The following is a 13,778-nucleotide window of genomic DNA, read 5'->3' as shown; positions in this document are numbered from 1 at the left end:
GAGATGATAAAACTGCACTCTAATCTCCCCAGCTTTATACCAGAATGCTGACAAGGGCATCATTCCTTTCAGGTTGAAAAGTTCTACCCAACGCTGTCATGTGATAGCCAGGCTAAAGGGAAGAAAAACACGGGCCACTCAGAATGAAAAGACAGATGCAGAAAATCATAAGGTGAAAGGCTTTGAGAAAGCCGTTTGTATTTGAAAATTTCAGAATCAGGTAATTTCTAAAAATATTTAAATAAAATCATTCATTTATGCAAATGCATTAACCCAGGAAGAGCCAAAACCAAAAAACAGACATCCAGTATGAAGATTTTCTTTACAATAAAAATTATTCTAGGAAGTATATTAAATATGACAATAGGGGAAAAAAGCATTTCACAATTTATATTCAAGGGCATCACATTTTAGAACAATGTCTTAGCCATTAATCATTTATAAATGATTCACAAAGAAATTAAATACGCTATTCCATAAAAGAATAATCTAATTTACAGTTTAGATGTAAGGCTTCACCATAACATCTCACACCCTTCACCTGGCTTGATCTGTACTTACTCTCCTACCAGAGTAACACAGCATGGTGGTCCTCAAAAACACAGGTAGCGTTCAGGTTTACTTTTTAGGGTTCAACAAAAAAGTATTACTAGAAATTGTCCTATTATTTGTCACAATAAAAGCAAATGAAAAGCTAGAAGAATTAGATAAAGTTATATTTGCCGGTCTAAGACTGAGGGAATGGATTAAATTATACCTTGCAAAAAAAAAAAAAAAAAGTATCTAGCTGCTAGTTATGCCATTGTGTTATTAGTCATTTTGCACAACTGGGACACCACAACTCCAAATGTCAGACTAGAAACACAGTGCTTCCTTTAAACAAAGTACATAGCTTCTGTGTGAAAAAAGCTGGGGAACAAAATCATCGGAACTATCCATCTCCATAGCTATCATATGCATAAGAACTATTGGCTTTACAGGGCTCCAGTTTATTCAAAATACTGAATGTAATACTGATGACAATAAAGTCCCTTAGTCTCCTTACGCATCAAGTACAAATCAGAGAAAAACCCTGTCCCAAAACATTCATTGTCAACCACAAAACATTGCCAGGAATCTCGTATTTGCAACAGTTACCTGGCGTTGCAGTTAACATATTAACTCTGCAGACAACAGCCACAAGTACTTACTAAAAATACAGATATGTTTCCTAAAAGTAAAGTGAAGCTTTCTTTAAGATGACAAAGCTTTTATAACAGTGCAGGGTGCAAATTTTCGGTATGAAGACATTCAGAAGATTTGCTGCTCAAAGAGGATCTTTTCAAACCCTGGTGGAGGTGTATGATAAAATTCACTGAACTGACAATCCAGAATGGCACTGTCATCAACTGCAGAAGAGAACCAAACAGACAGAATTAGAGAAGGAACGCTTACAGTTTGATCCTCTATTACACCATCTTACTAGATTATATACTATGCTCAAACCATGAAGAATATTCTCCAATACATCCACTACATACATACAACACAATTAAAAGAAATCTCTTCAACAGATTTGCCAAAGCCCTACACATGTACCCGAGGAGAGCAAATCATCTCTCTTTTCTACTGTTTGCTTTAATCGGTAATGGTCCCTGCTGAAGTCAATGAGAATGCTACCTCCAATTTCACTGGGAGTGTTAGCAGGGCCTCAGGCAGTTCCCTCCAAATTTTCTAATCTGTAGATTTCTGGAGAAACAGAGTAAGGACACTACCAGATACATATTGCAGGGCTGCCACCTCCTCAGCTGTGTATTTTTCTGTCCACTTCCTAATTCTGCTGGAGTGTCAGCTGTCCGCAATGATTTTTCTGGAGGTTTACAAGGTTTCAGATGTCTACAATGGTTGGTGTCAGACCATCTGTTTTAGCACATGATCCAAAGAGAGCTTCTCTGACTGCTTCTTGAAGTTGGAAGTTAATGTTTTTTTACAATACCTCTCCCAGTTTTGGACCCTTTGTTACTACCTTCAATGTAGAATATAAAAAAGAAACTGCTGAGGATTTTCAGAGCAAAGCTTTCATATATTGCATTAGCAAACTGAAATACCCAACCAGTCAGAAAAGCAAGATCTCTTTCAAAGACAACTTCTTCCAAGACGAACCTGGTACACTAGCAACATTAGATCAAACCCAAAAAGCTTCAACTCCATATTTTGGTTTGGAGTTTAGATATCTCAGAGCCAAGGTAGGAATTTTTCCCTCCTAGGCTCAGTTAAAACTCCTATTAGTATATTTGTACAGTTCTGTAGTACTTATGCAGTGTTTGCATCTCACTTCCACAAAAGTACCTGAGGTACAGCTGCTGTAGGGAACAACCTTTAAGTCCATTTCTCTGTTTTACATTTTCAAGCCTGACACTGTGTTTGCCTGCTCTATCCTGTTTCTCTTAAAAAGAAAAGTTATCTATAGTTCTAGTCTGAATTATGGATAGGGTAAATGCTTAAGAAACTCTCTTCTCTGTGGTCAAATCCTTTCACGTGACTAGAAGTTCACATTAAATTAAGGACATGTATAAAGTTTATACCAAGTAAAACCACACAAAAGCAATTTTCAGACTTCATTTGTTACAGCTATATGTAGGAGACATGATAATTATGATGAAATTATGCCCACTTGTGGAAAATAATGAGCGCCTGGCAATAAAAGGTCACTGCACTCCTCAGGCACGGACCTTCTTTAGTCAGAGAAAAAGTTGATATACAGTAGGCTAACATGCCACCAAACGTTTTCTGAAGGCAACCTGCATTCTTCATGCTTTGTAACACCATTTCCAAAATATAGGGAAGATGCAACAATCAACTATCACACCGCAAATCCTCTCCTGCTGCTCATGAAGCTTTTTGCACAAGGAGATCCCGCAGTGCTGCAGGGCACCTATGTCTGCCACAGCATTTTAGCAGCGCCATCATGTGGCTTAAGAACCCATCACAAAATGACCATATAAAACAATTTCCACTCTTAATAGCTTGGAAAGACGTTTGTCAGCTACATTTACAGACTTCAAAGGCCCTACGACACATCTAGAGTATTTTCTTCCTGTTCATAAAATTCAATATTACCAGTGTATCAAGATATAAATGGGAACACGCCAACAGTTTATTAGGAACCAACCATGAAATGAAAAAATTATCCACGTCACATAGCTAATGGTATCTCAAGAGCAAAGTCATTTTCAAAGAGGCTACTACTTCGATGAAGCTCACACAGGAATAAAGATAAACTGGAGATGGCTGTAGGTGTAATACGGGGAATCTGACGAGCAGTTATCATTTGCTGTAAGTGACAAGCCAACCCAGAGTATAGCGCTGATTCTGCACTGAGCTATGGGAAGTGCTGCCTTTCAGATGAGATGTTAAAACAGAATTCTGACTACTTGGGAACTATAAAACCACCGCCAAGTTCTGGAAGAGTAAACTGTTAACACATGTCTTGGCCAAACTCCAGCTTCCATAATTCATAAATTCTTTCTTAAGCTGCCTATGCAGGGATTAACTGGATACGGTATTTGTTTCTTGTTCAAGACTGCTGGGTTGTATTGATGGTTGCTGGTGAAACAGCTACCACAATTCACTCACCAATTGACGAGTTTCAAAACTGAGCATCAATCTGGTATAGCAGCAAAGAGCTGTACCATTATACAGCAAGCAGCTGTACTAGTAATACATTAAAGTTGTTACTTCCATAAGAAAATACAAACAGAAATTCAGTACCTATTCATATTTAACAATGAATGGATTTATGAAGTATGTGAAATTACCAGGCATAAATACTAAGCTTCAGAGATAAATCAGATTATCCCACAAGTCTGCATTAGTTCAAATTTGTTGTTTTTCTTTTTTTCATCTGCTTCACAGTTGTTTTTTACCTGGCGATTTTTAGACCGAGTGCAGTAACTCCCCAGCTTGTTGGATATGGACACTGTCAGTAGCCAGTAAGTGGTGCTTTTTTTCCTAGCTCTTAAGCAGCATTAAAAATGAGGTGAAAATACACTTTCGTATTTTCCTAGGTTTGTATTTTCATGCAATTTATTGTTGTAGTTGCCAAAAATAAGTGATTGATGTGTGTTCCATTTAAGTGAGAAGAAGCATGCATAGCTCACAAGACAGACTTGGTACAAAAATATTGTCCATACTGTGAAACAGTTTGAAAACCTCTGACTTACCATAGACCACTGGATAGACAGTCCCTCGGATTCCTGAAGCTGGACAATGCATGTTCTTCCCATTTAAATATACATTTAATTCTACATGGTCGTATGTAATGCCCTACAAAGTACAGAAAAATAATAAAAATCAACAAGTTTATACACATATGATTGCTACTTAATTTAGCTTTCTCAGCCACAGGCAAATTTTAACACCATTATGCAAACCACACCATCCTAGAAAACCTCACTTGAAATATTCCTGCAAAGGACTAGAAGTTAATAAATGACCATTAACATTTGTATTTTCAAATACTCAGGATTCCTTAATGCTCATTCAATTTGGATGCACCACAGTACTGCACACTGCATCTTACTAAGTTTACAAAACAAATTTCCAAATTATTCTTCACCATGTTAAAGAAACACAAAATTTTCAATGATTGTGAATATTAAGCAGTTTGCAGTCTTCTTGTTTATATCTCCTCATGGAAATAACTTTAATAAAGAGTGATGCTATGAATTAAGTTTATCTGTCCATACTTCCATATGGAAACCTCTCTCAGCTCATTTACTCCGCCAGCAGCAACAGACCATGGTTTCATACACAATGCTATAAATATGCTGACCACAGAGCAGACAGCAAACACTAACAAGGTAATAAATTACTTATTTCTTAGCTAAATGATTTTTCTCCATTTTGGTATGGCTGAGTGTGACAATTTGCATTGTCATTCAGTACTTCAGAAATCTGTTTTCGTGACAGAAGAAAATAAATCTAAATTTATGAGAACTGGGGAGGTAGCAGTAACACATCAGCCACTTTTTTGTGTTTAGCTGAAGCTGTTCAGACTACATAGGTTGACGAAACCCTGAAACACTCTGCAACCCTCAAAAAAAACAATTTCAGAACAGAATGAGAAGAATAATATAGTATCTGAGAGTAAAGGATGGAGGCATTAACCTTAGCAGTTTGGGGCTTTTAAAGATGAAATTTCTAATCATTGCTATATAGAGGCAAGGTTACCCAGCAAGAAAAAGTAGTGGTGATAAATGGTCTAAATTTCATTGCACTGCTCCCATGTATTTTTGAAAATAAATCTCTAACAAGACATTGAGAAAATGACAGCAATAGAACACAACCCTTTGTTCCAAGTCACTTAAAGATGTTATGAGAAACCTGTAATAGTAAGGGACAAAAAAATAAATCTTAAGATTCTCCATTTGCTCTCATCCTTAATCATTTTCCCAGTTAGCATTACCCCGTCCCCACTTATTATCCCTTCTTCCCTACAAAAGTTTGGCTAAAAATACAATTAATTTAACTCCCAGGACCTGTCTCTGCTCAGCTTTGTCTTTCTAATCATTAACCAATTAGCTACAGGATCATGAGTTCAGCTGGGCATGGTACACAGCTATGTAATGCATTTCAGCACATTATTTGTTCAGGAAGGTCCCATCTCAAACAAGAAGATCCTTGTGATGGGAGTTATCCGTCAGGTAGATACTGCAACCAAACTGCAGCAGAGCATTAGAGGCTCCTTTTCAAACACTAGCAAATCCTGTCCCTCATTCAGAAACACATCAATGCTGAGAATAAAGTCCACTGATATCCAGGCTGCTGATCCGTTCAAACACAACGGGAGTTTGTATCAGCACTTTCCAAACTGAGAGATGCAAGCTGAAAAATTTGACTGGAACAGTCAGTCTGACCATAGCGCTGTAAATAAGAGGGATCCTGGAACACCTGGGGAATTAAAGAAGCCTTAAGAAACTCACCACCACATCGCCCTCCTGAGGAAGGTTGTTTGCTGGTAGTCTGTTTTTCTCCTCATTGTTATAGTAGAGAGCTCCATCATTTCTCATCACCAGGCTATGGACATCTCGACCAAGTGGAATTTGATTCAAGTTTGCTTTCTGGGTTGCAACTCCAATACCCCAAATCCCTAAAATGTGACATTAACGTGGTAAGAAAAAAAGAATCATTATTTTGAAAACTATCTGACTGAAGCAGGACAGCATGAAGAATGTGTTTCTAACTAGTGCTATGGCGGTACTACCAGTAAATATCTCTTGGAAATACCAGGACTACTGTGAGTTAGCCCTGGTAGGCAGCTAAGCACCATCCAGCCACTCAATCAGTTGCCCCACAGGCCCCAGTGTGATGGAGGAAGAGGACAGAAAGAGTAAAACCAAGAAAACTTGTGGGTAAAGATAAAAATTGTTTAATAAGCAAAGGAGAAGTGGAAGAAAGAAAGAAAACAAAACAAAACAAAGTGATGTAATGGCAATCGCTCACCACCTCCCACAGGTAGACTGCTGCCCAACCAATTCCCAAGCAAAAGATGGCTAACGTCCCTCAATCCCCTCCTCTCCCTTTTGCTGCTGAGTGTCACATTATGTGGCATGGAATATCTCTTTGGTTAGTTCAGGTCATACACCTGCTTGCATCCCCTCCCAACCTCTTGTGCACCCCCAATCTTATTCACTGGAGGGGTAGAGTGAGAAACAGAGAAGGCCTTGATACCATGCCAACACTGCTCAGCAACAGCTAAAACATTAGTGTGTTATCAGTATTGTTTTGGTCACAAATCTAAAACACAGCACCACAGGAGCTGCTATGAAGACAATTAACTCCATCCTGGCCAGACCCAGTACAAACAGTCACAAGAGACTGAAGATAAACAGCATTTATCCTGAAAAAGAAGGATCCAGAGAATTGTAACCACTTAGCTTAACTTTTATTCCCAGAAAAATATTGAAAACAAACTCTGAGACTGTAAGAGGATGTAAAAAATAAATCCAACTAGCATGGATTTGTGAACAACACGACTTCCTTTTTCAGTGGGTTAGATGAGTCTTAGGGAAAAAGAAGAGACTGTAAATACAATAGAGCTAGATTTGGTAATGTTTTTGAAACAGCATTGAGATAGTCGAATTACGAGAACATGGTCTAGACAGTTACAGCAATATGAATGCACAACTGGTTAGAAAACTGTCCAGGACTACTCATCAGTAGTACCCTGTCAAATCCAGAAAGATGACTTGTGGGGTTTGAGGTTTTGCATTGCATGCACAAGGTCAGATACTGTTCCGTATTTCACATCAATGACTTGGATAACATGACAATGTGCTTATTAAATGTGCTGCCAATACCAACCTGACAGGACTGCAAGCTCTTCAGAGGCCCCTCAAGTTTTAAATGATCCTGACAAATTGGTTAAAAGGTCTGAAATAAGGAAAATGCATTTGCTTTTTCTGAGTTACAAAGAACAGCAGGTAAGTAGGAATAGTAAGTGGCACAAATACAATAGTGGCTTGGCAACCAGTTCATAGAATATAATTTGGGCATTACCATGGACTACACGTGGAGCGTGAGTCTGTGCCCTATTGTGAAAAACTTCCGGATGTAGGGCATGTACAAAGGACACATACTGTATGTACAGCAGATGAAGGACGTCTACTGCTGCTGCAGCTGGAGCAGAGCATCCATTTTAAGCATCATACCTCAAAACAAATTAGGTCAATTAGAGAGATTCTAGAAGAAACAAAACCAATTAAAAGTGTAAAACCATCACCTCTAAGGAGACAATGAAAAAAACCCAACCTGGTACTCTTTAATCTACAGAAGACTAAAATGAGGCAAAAATATAGGAAAATTAATTTCAAAAGACAGAACTGCTGAACAATGTATTCTAATACTTACATGCCCAGCATGAAAAGGACAAGAGTGTGAACAAGATTCAGATTCAGAAAACTTTCCAATAGCCAGGGTGACCCCATAGATGACTCCTAATAGATTGTGCAGGGACACTTCTAGGAATTAAAAGTTTTAAGTGATCTACAATTCTCCTGCCTTGGGGCACAGGAACAGATCGAGACACAGCTCAGAGGGACCAGGAAAGCTTATTTCCTGTGTTTTTTAAGTATAAGAACATGGATACCGTATCTGTGTGAATAATGACCATATATGAACAACAGCTGCAGAGGATTCTTCCCCCAGCAGAAAGGATACTAAAATTGCCAAGTTAAGACTGATCTGGGGTTTACACGTACTTTAAAACTAAACAGCTGGTTTGACTGCAAGGTGTTTTGGACGGATTTGTGTTCATGCTGCCTGCACTCCAATCCAACTGAACACAAACAACCCTTACCCAAAATGCGCCGGGTTCAAGCTCCAGCTGGTATCATAAGGCCTGTCTCTGGACTAACACTTCCCTTCTTCTTCCCTCCCCCTACACACTTAGGGAAAGAACATCTTCATTTTCACAGTGTCTGCTGTTTTTAAAAATACAGGCTGATTATTAATGTTAGAATACAGGCAAGCCTGAAGTGCACTCTGTACTAGTGAAGCTGACCACATTAGTAAAAGCATAATGCTTCCAAATTTCATTCACTTTCCGCTGCCTTGCATTAGATCAGTGCAAAACAAATAAAGAAACAGGGTGCTGAAAGGCTCCTCTTGACAAGGCAGTGTCAGAATAAGTGCTGCACATTTGATTTGAAGAGCAAAGTGTAGCACAAGGAGTGTTACCCTTGCTTGGGCAAACACAGTGCGTGTTAAAAGCAAATGGAAGTAGACAAATAGCTACAAACATTGCTGGATAAACGGCACTATTTAAAAAATAAAAATACTTCATAGCTACAGTGTTTTATGTGGTCATAAGCATTTATTTACCAAAAACATTTCTAAAATATGCTAACTGAGAAACATGCATACAACAGCATACAAAACAATATGGTGTTTCAGTATTTCCACTCCTTTAGTAATATACTTACCATTCTTTTTAGTATTTCAGAGCCACAATTAAAAAAAAAAAAAAAGAAGAAAAAAAAAGAAATTTCCTTTTACACAACTTATAAAACTCTCCAATATTCACAAGTTCAAGGATGCAATTAGAAAGACGCACGTGCTCGGTATTTGAGATGTGACCACCAGCGGGCAATCTGACATACCTTCCAAGTTTAAAGTTGTACATTTTTGCTGACTAACCTGTGGACTGGATTTTAAACTCAAAATAGCTCTTGTTCTGATGCAAAGGTGCATTGGCTAAGCAGCCTCCTGTGCCACATATTCTTCTGCCATTTTTAACAATGACAACATCTGTTCCTGCAAGAAGAAAAAAACCCGCAAAACTTCAAAACATTTTTAGAGGTCTGGAAGCAGCCGTTAAAAGCCCTGAACATTCAGAACAGTTTTTTTTCTTTCTGCCCCAAGTAAGAACTTCATTAGTCTGTGAGAATTACGATGACAGGCCACGCTTTGAAGTAAGAAAAGGAAGGCTGTTTACAGGCTAGTTCACCTTTCAACTAGGGTTTATTTACTTAAAATCTATAAGCTGCTCTAATTTCACCTCTTGCATTTTATGACACCATGCCAATTACGAACTTTGCTCAGCCACATCAGAAGCGTAACTTACAATTTAGTCAGAAAGGGTTCACTATGAGACCAAAGCCCTGTACCCTGTCTCTACACAGTGGAGAAACAAATTCTGCTAAGAGAAGGGAAGGCACATCGGGTAGAAATGTTTGATGGAATTGCAAAGTGTTTAATTATTCTCTGAAGAAATCCTTTTAATAGAAACACACCTGCCAAGACAGGGAGAAAAAGTCCTCTGCTACCTTTTCCTTCTCCAGTGGACACTTCATCTTTAGGCACTGTTGTCATGGTCAAGAACACGGGAGACAGGCAAAGTCCACTGACACAACGGAATAAAACCGGGCTAATAACTGCGCTTGAGCACTGGACCCTGGATCGGCCACACTGCTTTCGTCCTAGCTCTTTCCCTGGCTCTGCTGCAGCTGCCCCAGATCACTTCTCAGTAAAGCCCTGGCATGGTTTTGGGGATAGCTCATCCTAAGGATGACGCTCAACGAGCGGGATGGATGAGACGCCGCATGGCTTGGATCCTTCTGCGTCTTCACTGCCGTAACTCACCCCCTCAGCTCTGAACCACCGTCCCTTGCCTAATCTGACCAAGATCTTCAGCCCCCCTCAGACAGTGGCACACCCCCACCTACTCATTCTGCTGATGAGCTTCGGCTGAGATTTTTTTTTTTTCCCTGAAAACTGCCAAGTCCTTCTAAAGAAGTAGCCAAAAAAGCCCCTTTCCCCCAGAGGATAAACTGTAAAGGCAGGCGCGCATTCCCCCTCGGTCCGTTACGGTTACACCGCATTAAAACCAGCCGACAACCCCCACCGGCTCCCCGTTCAAGCTTCCCGCCGACAGACAGACAACCCCGGCCACCCGTCCCCCTCACGGGTGGACACCCCCCGCCGAGCCCCGGGCCTGCGGCCTTCCCGCCGGGAGCACACCCCCCGGCCCTTCACGAGGCCTGCCCGCTGCCCCCACCCGCCCCTTACCCATACGCTGCGTGTCGAGATGCACCGCCGGCATCTCCTTCAACGGGATATGGCCGGCGCCGCCATCCCTGCACCAGGAGAAGCAGCAGAAGACGGAGGCGGCCATGACTGGCGGGACCCCGCCGCGCCGCGCAGACGCAAGGAGGGGCCAGAGAGGCAAGAGCAGGGATGGAGCGGGGGGGAACAGCGCCCCCTGGCGGGCGGGAGGTAGCCGCCGCCCCGTCGCGACATGGCGGGAAGCGGCGGGACATGGCGGGCGGCGGGCTGAGGGGCGCAGCTGGGCCCGGGGTTCTTGTGACATCGAGGACGGTCTAATAAAACAGAAACAAGCCCTACCCGTTTAAAACACCGTCTTTCCTCGGGAAGTGCAATATTTAAAGTAAAACGAGCGCAGCCGGAAACCTGCTCCTTCCCCTCCGCAGCTGAGGAGCTGCGTCTGAAGGCGGCGCTGGCTTGAGGCGGCACCCAAAGGGCAATTTTTACATATATGCACACACATATAAGGGACAATTTTTATATATATACTTCTTACATATATATAAAGGGGGACATTGATCATGATAGCAGATGGTAGGTATCATGTCGACAAATGTCACAGTGCTGGGCCATGTGGGAAGGGACTCCTTTGTGGAAATTTACTGGTCAGTTATTCCTGGCTCCAAGTAATAAGAACCTTATTTATCTCTTCTCCCCCCCCCCCTTCTTTTTTTTAATTCTTTCTTGGAAAAGCCAAAGGGACAGGAGCCCGTGAAGTGAAAGGTTCGCTCCCACCCAGGGTCTCTCTGCCGGCCTCCATGGCATTTGCTCCCTGTAGGTCGCTCTTTCTCCTTATCTTCTGTCCAGCTAGTGAGTCTTAACTCTGAACTTTCTGAGTCCTGCCTGCTTCTAGAGTACTTTCTCACCTGTTCAAAAGCTTCTGTAGAGTGTTCCTCCTGATTTACTCAGGACCAGCTGAACTCAACTGTAAAGACCACTACAGCGAAAAGCCTGCATGCTATCATTGCACTTACCACCTTTTTGCAAAGCACACTTTGGGACCAGCTTTGTGTCCCTTTCATAGAGGCAGAATGCCACGTAATTTAAAAAGTTGTAGCTTGACTTGTGGCCTTCGGGTTACACAAGTGTTTCTTCAGTGAAAGCCCTAGAGCTGTCCCTACAGCACGCAGCATCCAGAACGGGGGCCACAAACTGGGCCACAAACTCCAACATATATAGTAAATAGTGATAACATTGCTATAGAACCCCATGTGTACCTACTTCACATTCTTATTTACCTACAGAAAAATATCCAATAAATACTGTGCCATGAACCACTGATCTAGAATGTTTTGCAGACAGCAGATAATTTAAATACTTCTATTTAAAGGCTTATATATCTCCAAACCAATTCGGGATGAAATTGTTGTTTCTCATGATTTTCAGCTGGTGTCTTATTTTGTGGCATTTCACCTAGAAAGCTCCCTTAACATTTTATTACAGTATATAATATGATGGAACTAACGTAACCCATGTGGTACAACGTTATCTGTCCTGGGAGGGTAGGGGGCTAAGCAGATATTCAAAACCCCTTGTTAAAAGAAATCTTCATAGCAAGAATTATCTTATTGGTCTGGATGGGCTGTATCAGTCACGCTTACCCCTTTACTTGAAACATGAGGTGAAACGCTGTCTCTCTCCCTAAAACCAATCTGATTTTAAGAACAGTTTTAAAATATGCTTCCTTTCTTTTATTTGACTTACTGTTACAGCCCATAAACATTTGGGGTCAAGAGCTCACTTCCTTAAAATACGCCAAATGGGATTACTCTTGAACATCTAAGAAGTAAATATTAGGTGGAAACTGATGTTTATTTATTTCGTATGGAGGGCATCATGATTCTCATTGGTAGCTTGTTGTTCACATAATTAGTCCCATTTAAGTCACTGCGGGATTTTTATTGTCTGTCACACACTGTGGGTTTGTTACAGTAAATGCTAAATGACAAATGTTAATATAGTTTAAAAAAAAACCAACAACTTTGAGACTCAACCTCCAAATGAGTCCCCATCCCATTTTTTTCTCTGTGCCCCAGTAAGCCCTTTCTTCCCCAAAATAAGCACTGGGAATCCAAATGCATCTCGCCACATGAAGTCAGCATTGCCAAATCGTTTGGACTCAAGGGGATGGGGCTTTGGGGAGCAGTGGCTGGCCGTGCCTTCCTGCCAGTTTCCCGCTCCACTACTTTCTCAACTTGGGAGGCGGGTTTTACAGGCCAGCAGACTGCAGCACTCGTGAAGGTAAAGCGCATGCCGCAGCTTGGAAAAGTTGCCGAGCACATTGGCTCCAGTGCCTATGTGCTCGGCGGGCAGGAGGCCTCGGGGGACCAAGGTGAGTGCAGCTCCCATCCCTGCACCCATCCTGTCTCCCTGCAGGTGCAGAGCCTGGCTGCTGAGCACCCTGACAGCGGCTGGTGACAGCTCAACGTCACAATGGGTTGCGCGGGAACAGCAGTAAACGTGTCCGTGTGCTCCGAGTGAAGGCTCCGGCGCCGGACAAAATCAAGCAGATGACAACTCTGGTCCGGTGGAAGTAAGGCAAAAGTCAGCTGGTCGGCTGGTAAGAAACGTGGCTTATTCGTATGCCTTTCTTGGAGGATGAGGCGAGCATTTCCAGCAGGACAGTATTTGTAAAGGTGCTTGTCAGCCTGTTTAGAGCATATTTGAACACTAAAATTCTCACAGCGCACAAAGAACTGCGCCAAGGAAATTAAGATCTGGGCCCCAATATTTAGAAGTATGATTGTGCTTGGTAATGAAGGGTTAATTCAGCTTCTGCCTTTCTTGAATGTGCATTTCTTTCACTGGGGAGGCCAAGTATTTAGGACCCTCCCACACTGGAAGCAAAATTATGCTCAGCATGCCTAAACATGTTTGTTGCTCGCAGGGTTTTAACTTTATTTCCTTGAACAGTAGCAGCACAGACATTTTGTCTGGGAACCATGTTAGAAGGACAGGAAAACGACCCGGTCCCATGCATTTCACAAATGCAGGCGTATTTGGAGATCTGCTGAAAGAAAATGGTGGTCATTGACTTGTTTTGTTCTCTAGCTGAGAGCTTCATTCACAAAGTACAACTGTCTCTCATTTGCCCTGCAAAGTAGATCTACTGGCTGCAGACAAGTATGTTTCAGAAAGGTTCCCTGATACCGCCAAATTCACGGGAGAGAGGGGAACTCTCTCCTGCTGTTACA

At 41.6% G+C, this 13,778-nt stretch overlaps 1 protein-coding gene across 3 annotated transcripts; it reads right to left on the bottom strand.

Annotated features, from left to right (window-relative positions):
- Positions 1 to 670: 670 nt before the first annotated feature.
- Positions 671 to 10,703, bottom strand: SPRYD7 (SPRY domain containing 7). 3 transcript variants are annotated; one of them, XM_010583362.1, is made up of 5 exons: positions 10,549 to 10,703; positions 9,178 to 9,294; positions 5,964 to 6,130; positions 4,203 to 4,305; positions 671 to 1,388 (listed from the first exon to the last, which is right to left on the bottom strand). In XM_010583362.1, exons 1-5 carry the CDS (start codon positions 10,652 to 10,654, stop codon positions 1,291 to 1,293), a joined length of 591 nt encoding a protein of 196 aa, XP_010581664.1. In that variant the 5' UTR covers positions 10,655 to 10,703; the 3' UTR covers positions 671 to 1,290. The 3 variants fall into 3 exon arrangements, with proteins under 3 accessions (XP_010581664.1, XP_010581665.1, XP_010581666.1); XM_010583363.1 differs by having other exon boundaries at positions 9,178 to 9,288; positions 10,549 to 10,678; XM_010583364.1 differs by lacking the exons at positions 9,178 to 9,294; positions 10,549 to 10,703 and adding an exon at positions 6,484 to 6,703.
- Between the last annotated feature and the right edge of the window lie 3,075 nt (positions 10,704 to 13,778).

The sequence above is a fragment of the Haliaeetus leucocephalus genome, unplaced genomic scaffold, assembly GCF_000737465.1.
Source record: "Haliaeetus leucocephalus isolate CR32 unplaced genomic scaffold, Haliaeetus_leucocephalus-4.0 Scaffold897, whole genome shotgun sequence".
NCBI classification, from domain to species: Eukaryota; Metazoa; Chordata; class Aves; order Accipitriformes; family Accipitridae; genus Haliaeetus; species Haliaeetus leucocephalus.
This window is presented reverse-complemented; position numbering and strand designations above follow the sequence as displayed.

What these genes read in the sequence shown, in the direction of transcription:
- SPRYD7 (XM_010583362.1), bottom strand. Translation starts at nt 10,654, where the DNA reads ATGGCCGCCTCCGTCTTCTGCTGCTTCTCCTGGTGCAGGGATGGCGGC. An exon ending in TCTCGACACGCAGCGTATGG is followed by an intron (nt 9,295 to 10,548) that starts GTAAGGGGCGGG and finishes TTCTTCTTGCAG; the next exon opens with GAACAGATGTTGTCATTGTT. An exon ending in TGTCTATCCAGTGGTCTATG is followed by an intron (nt 1,389 to 4,202) that starts GTAAGTCAGAGG and finishes TCTCTTCTGCAG; the next exon opens with TTGATGACAGTGCCATTCTG.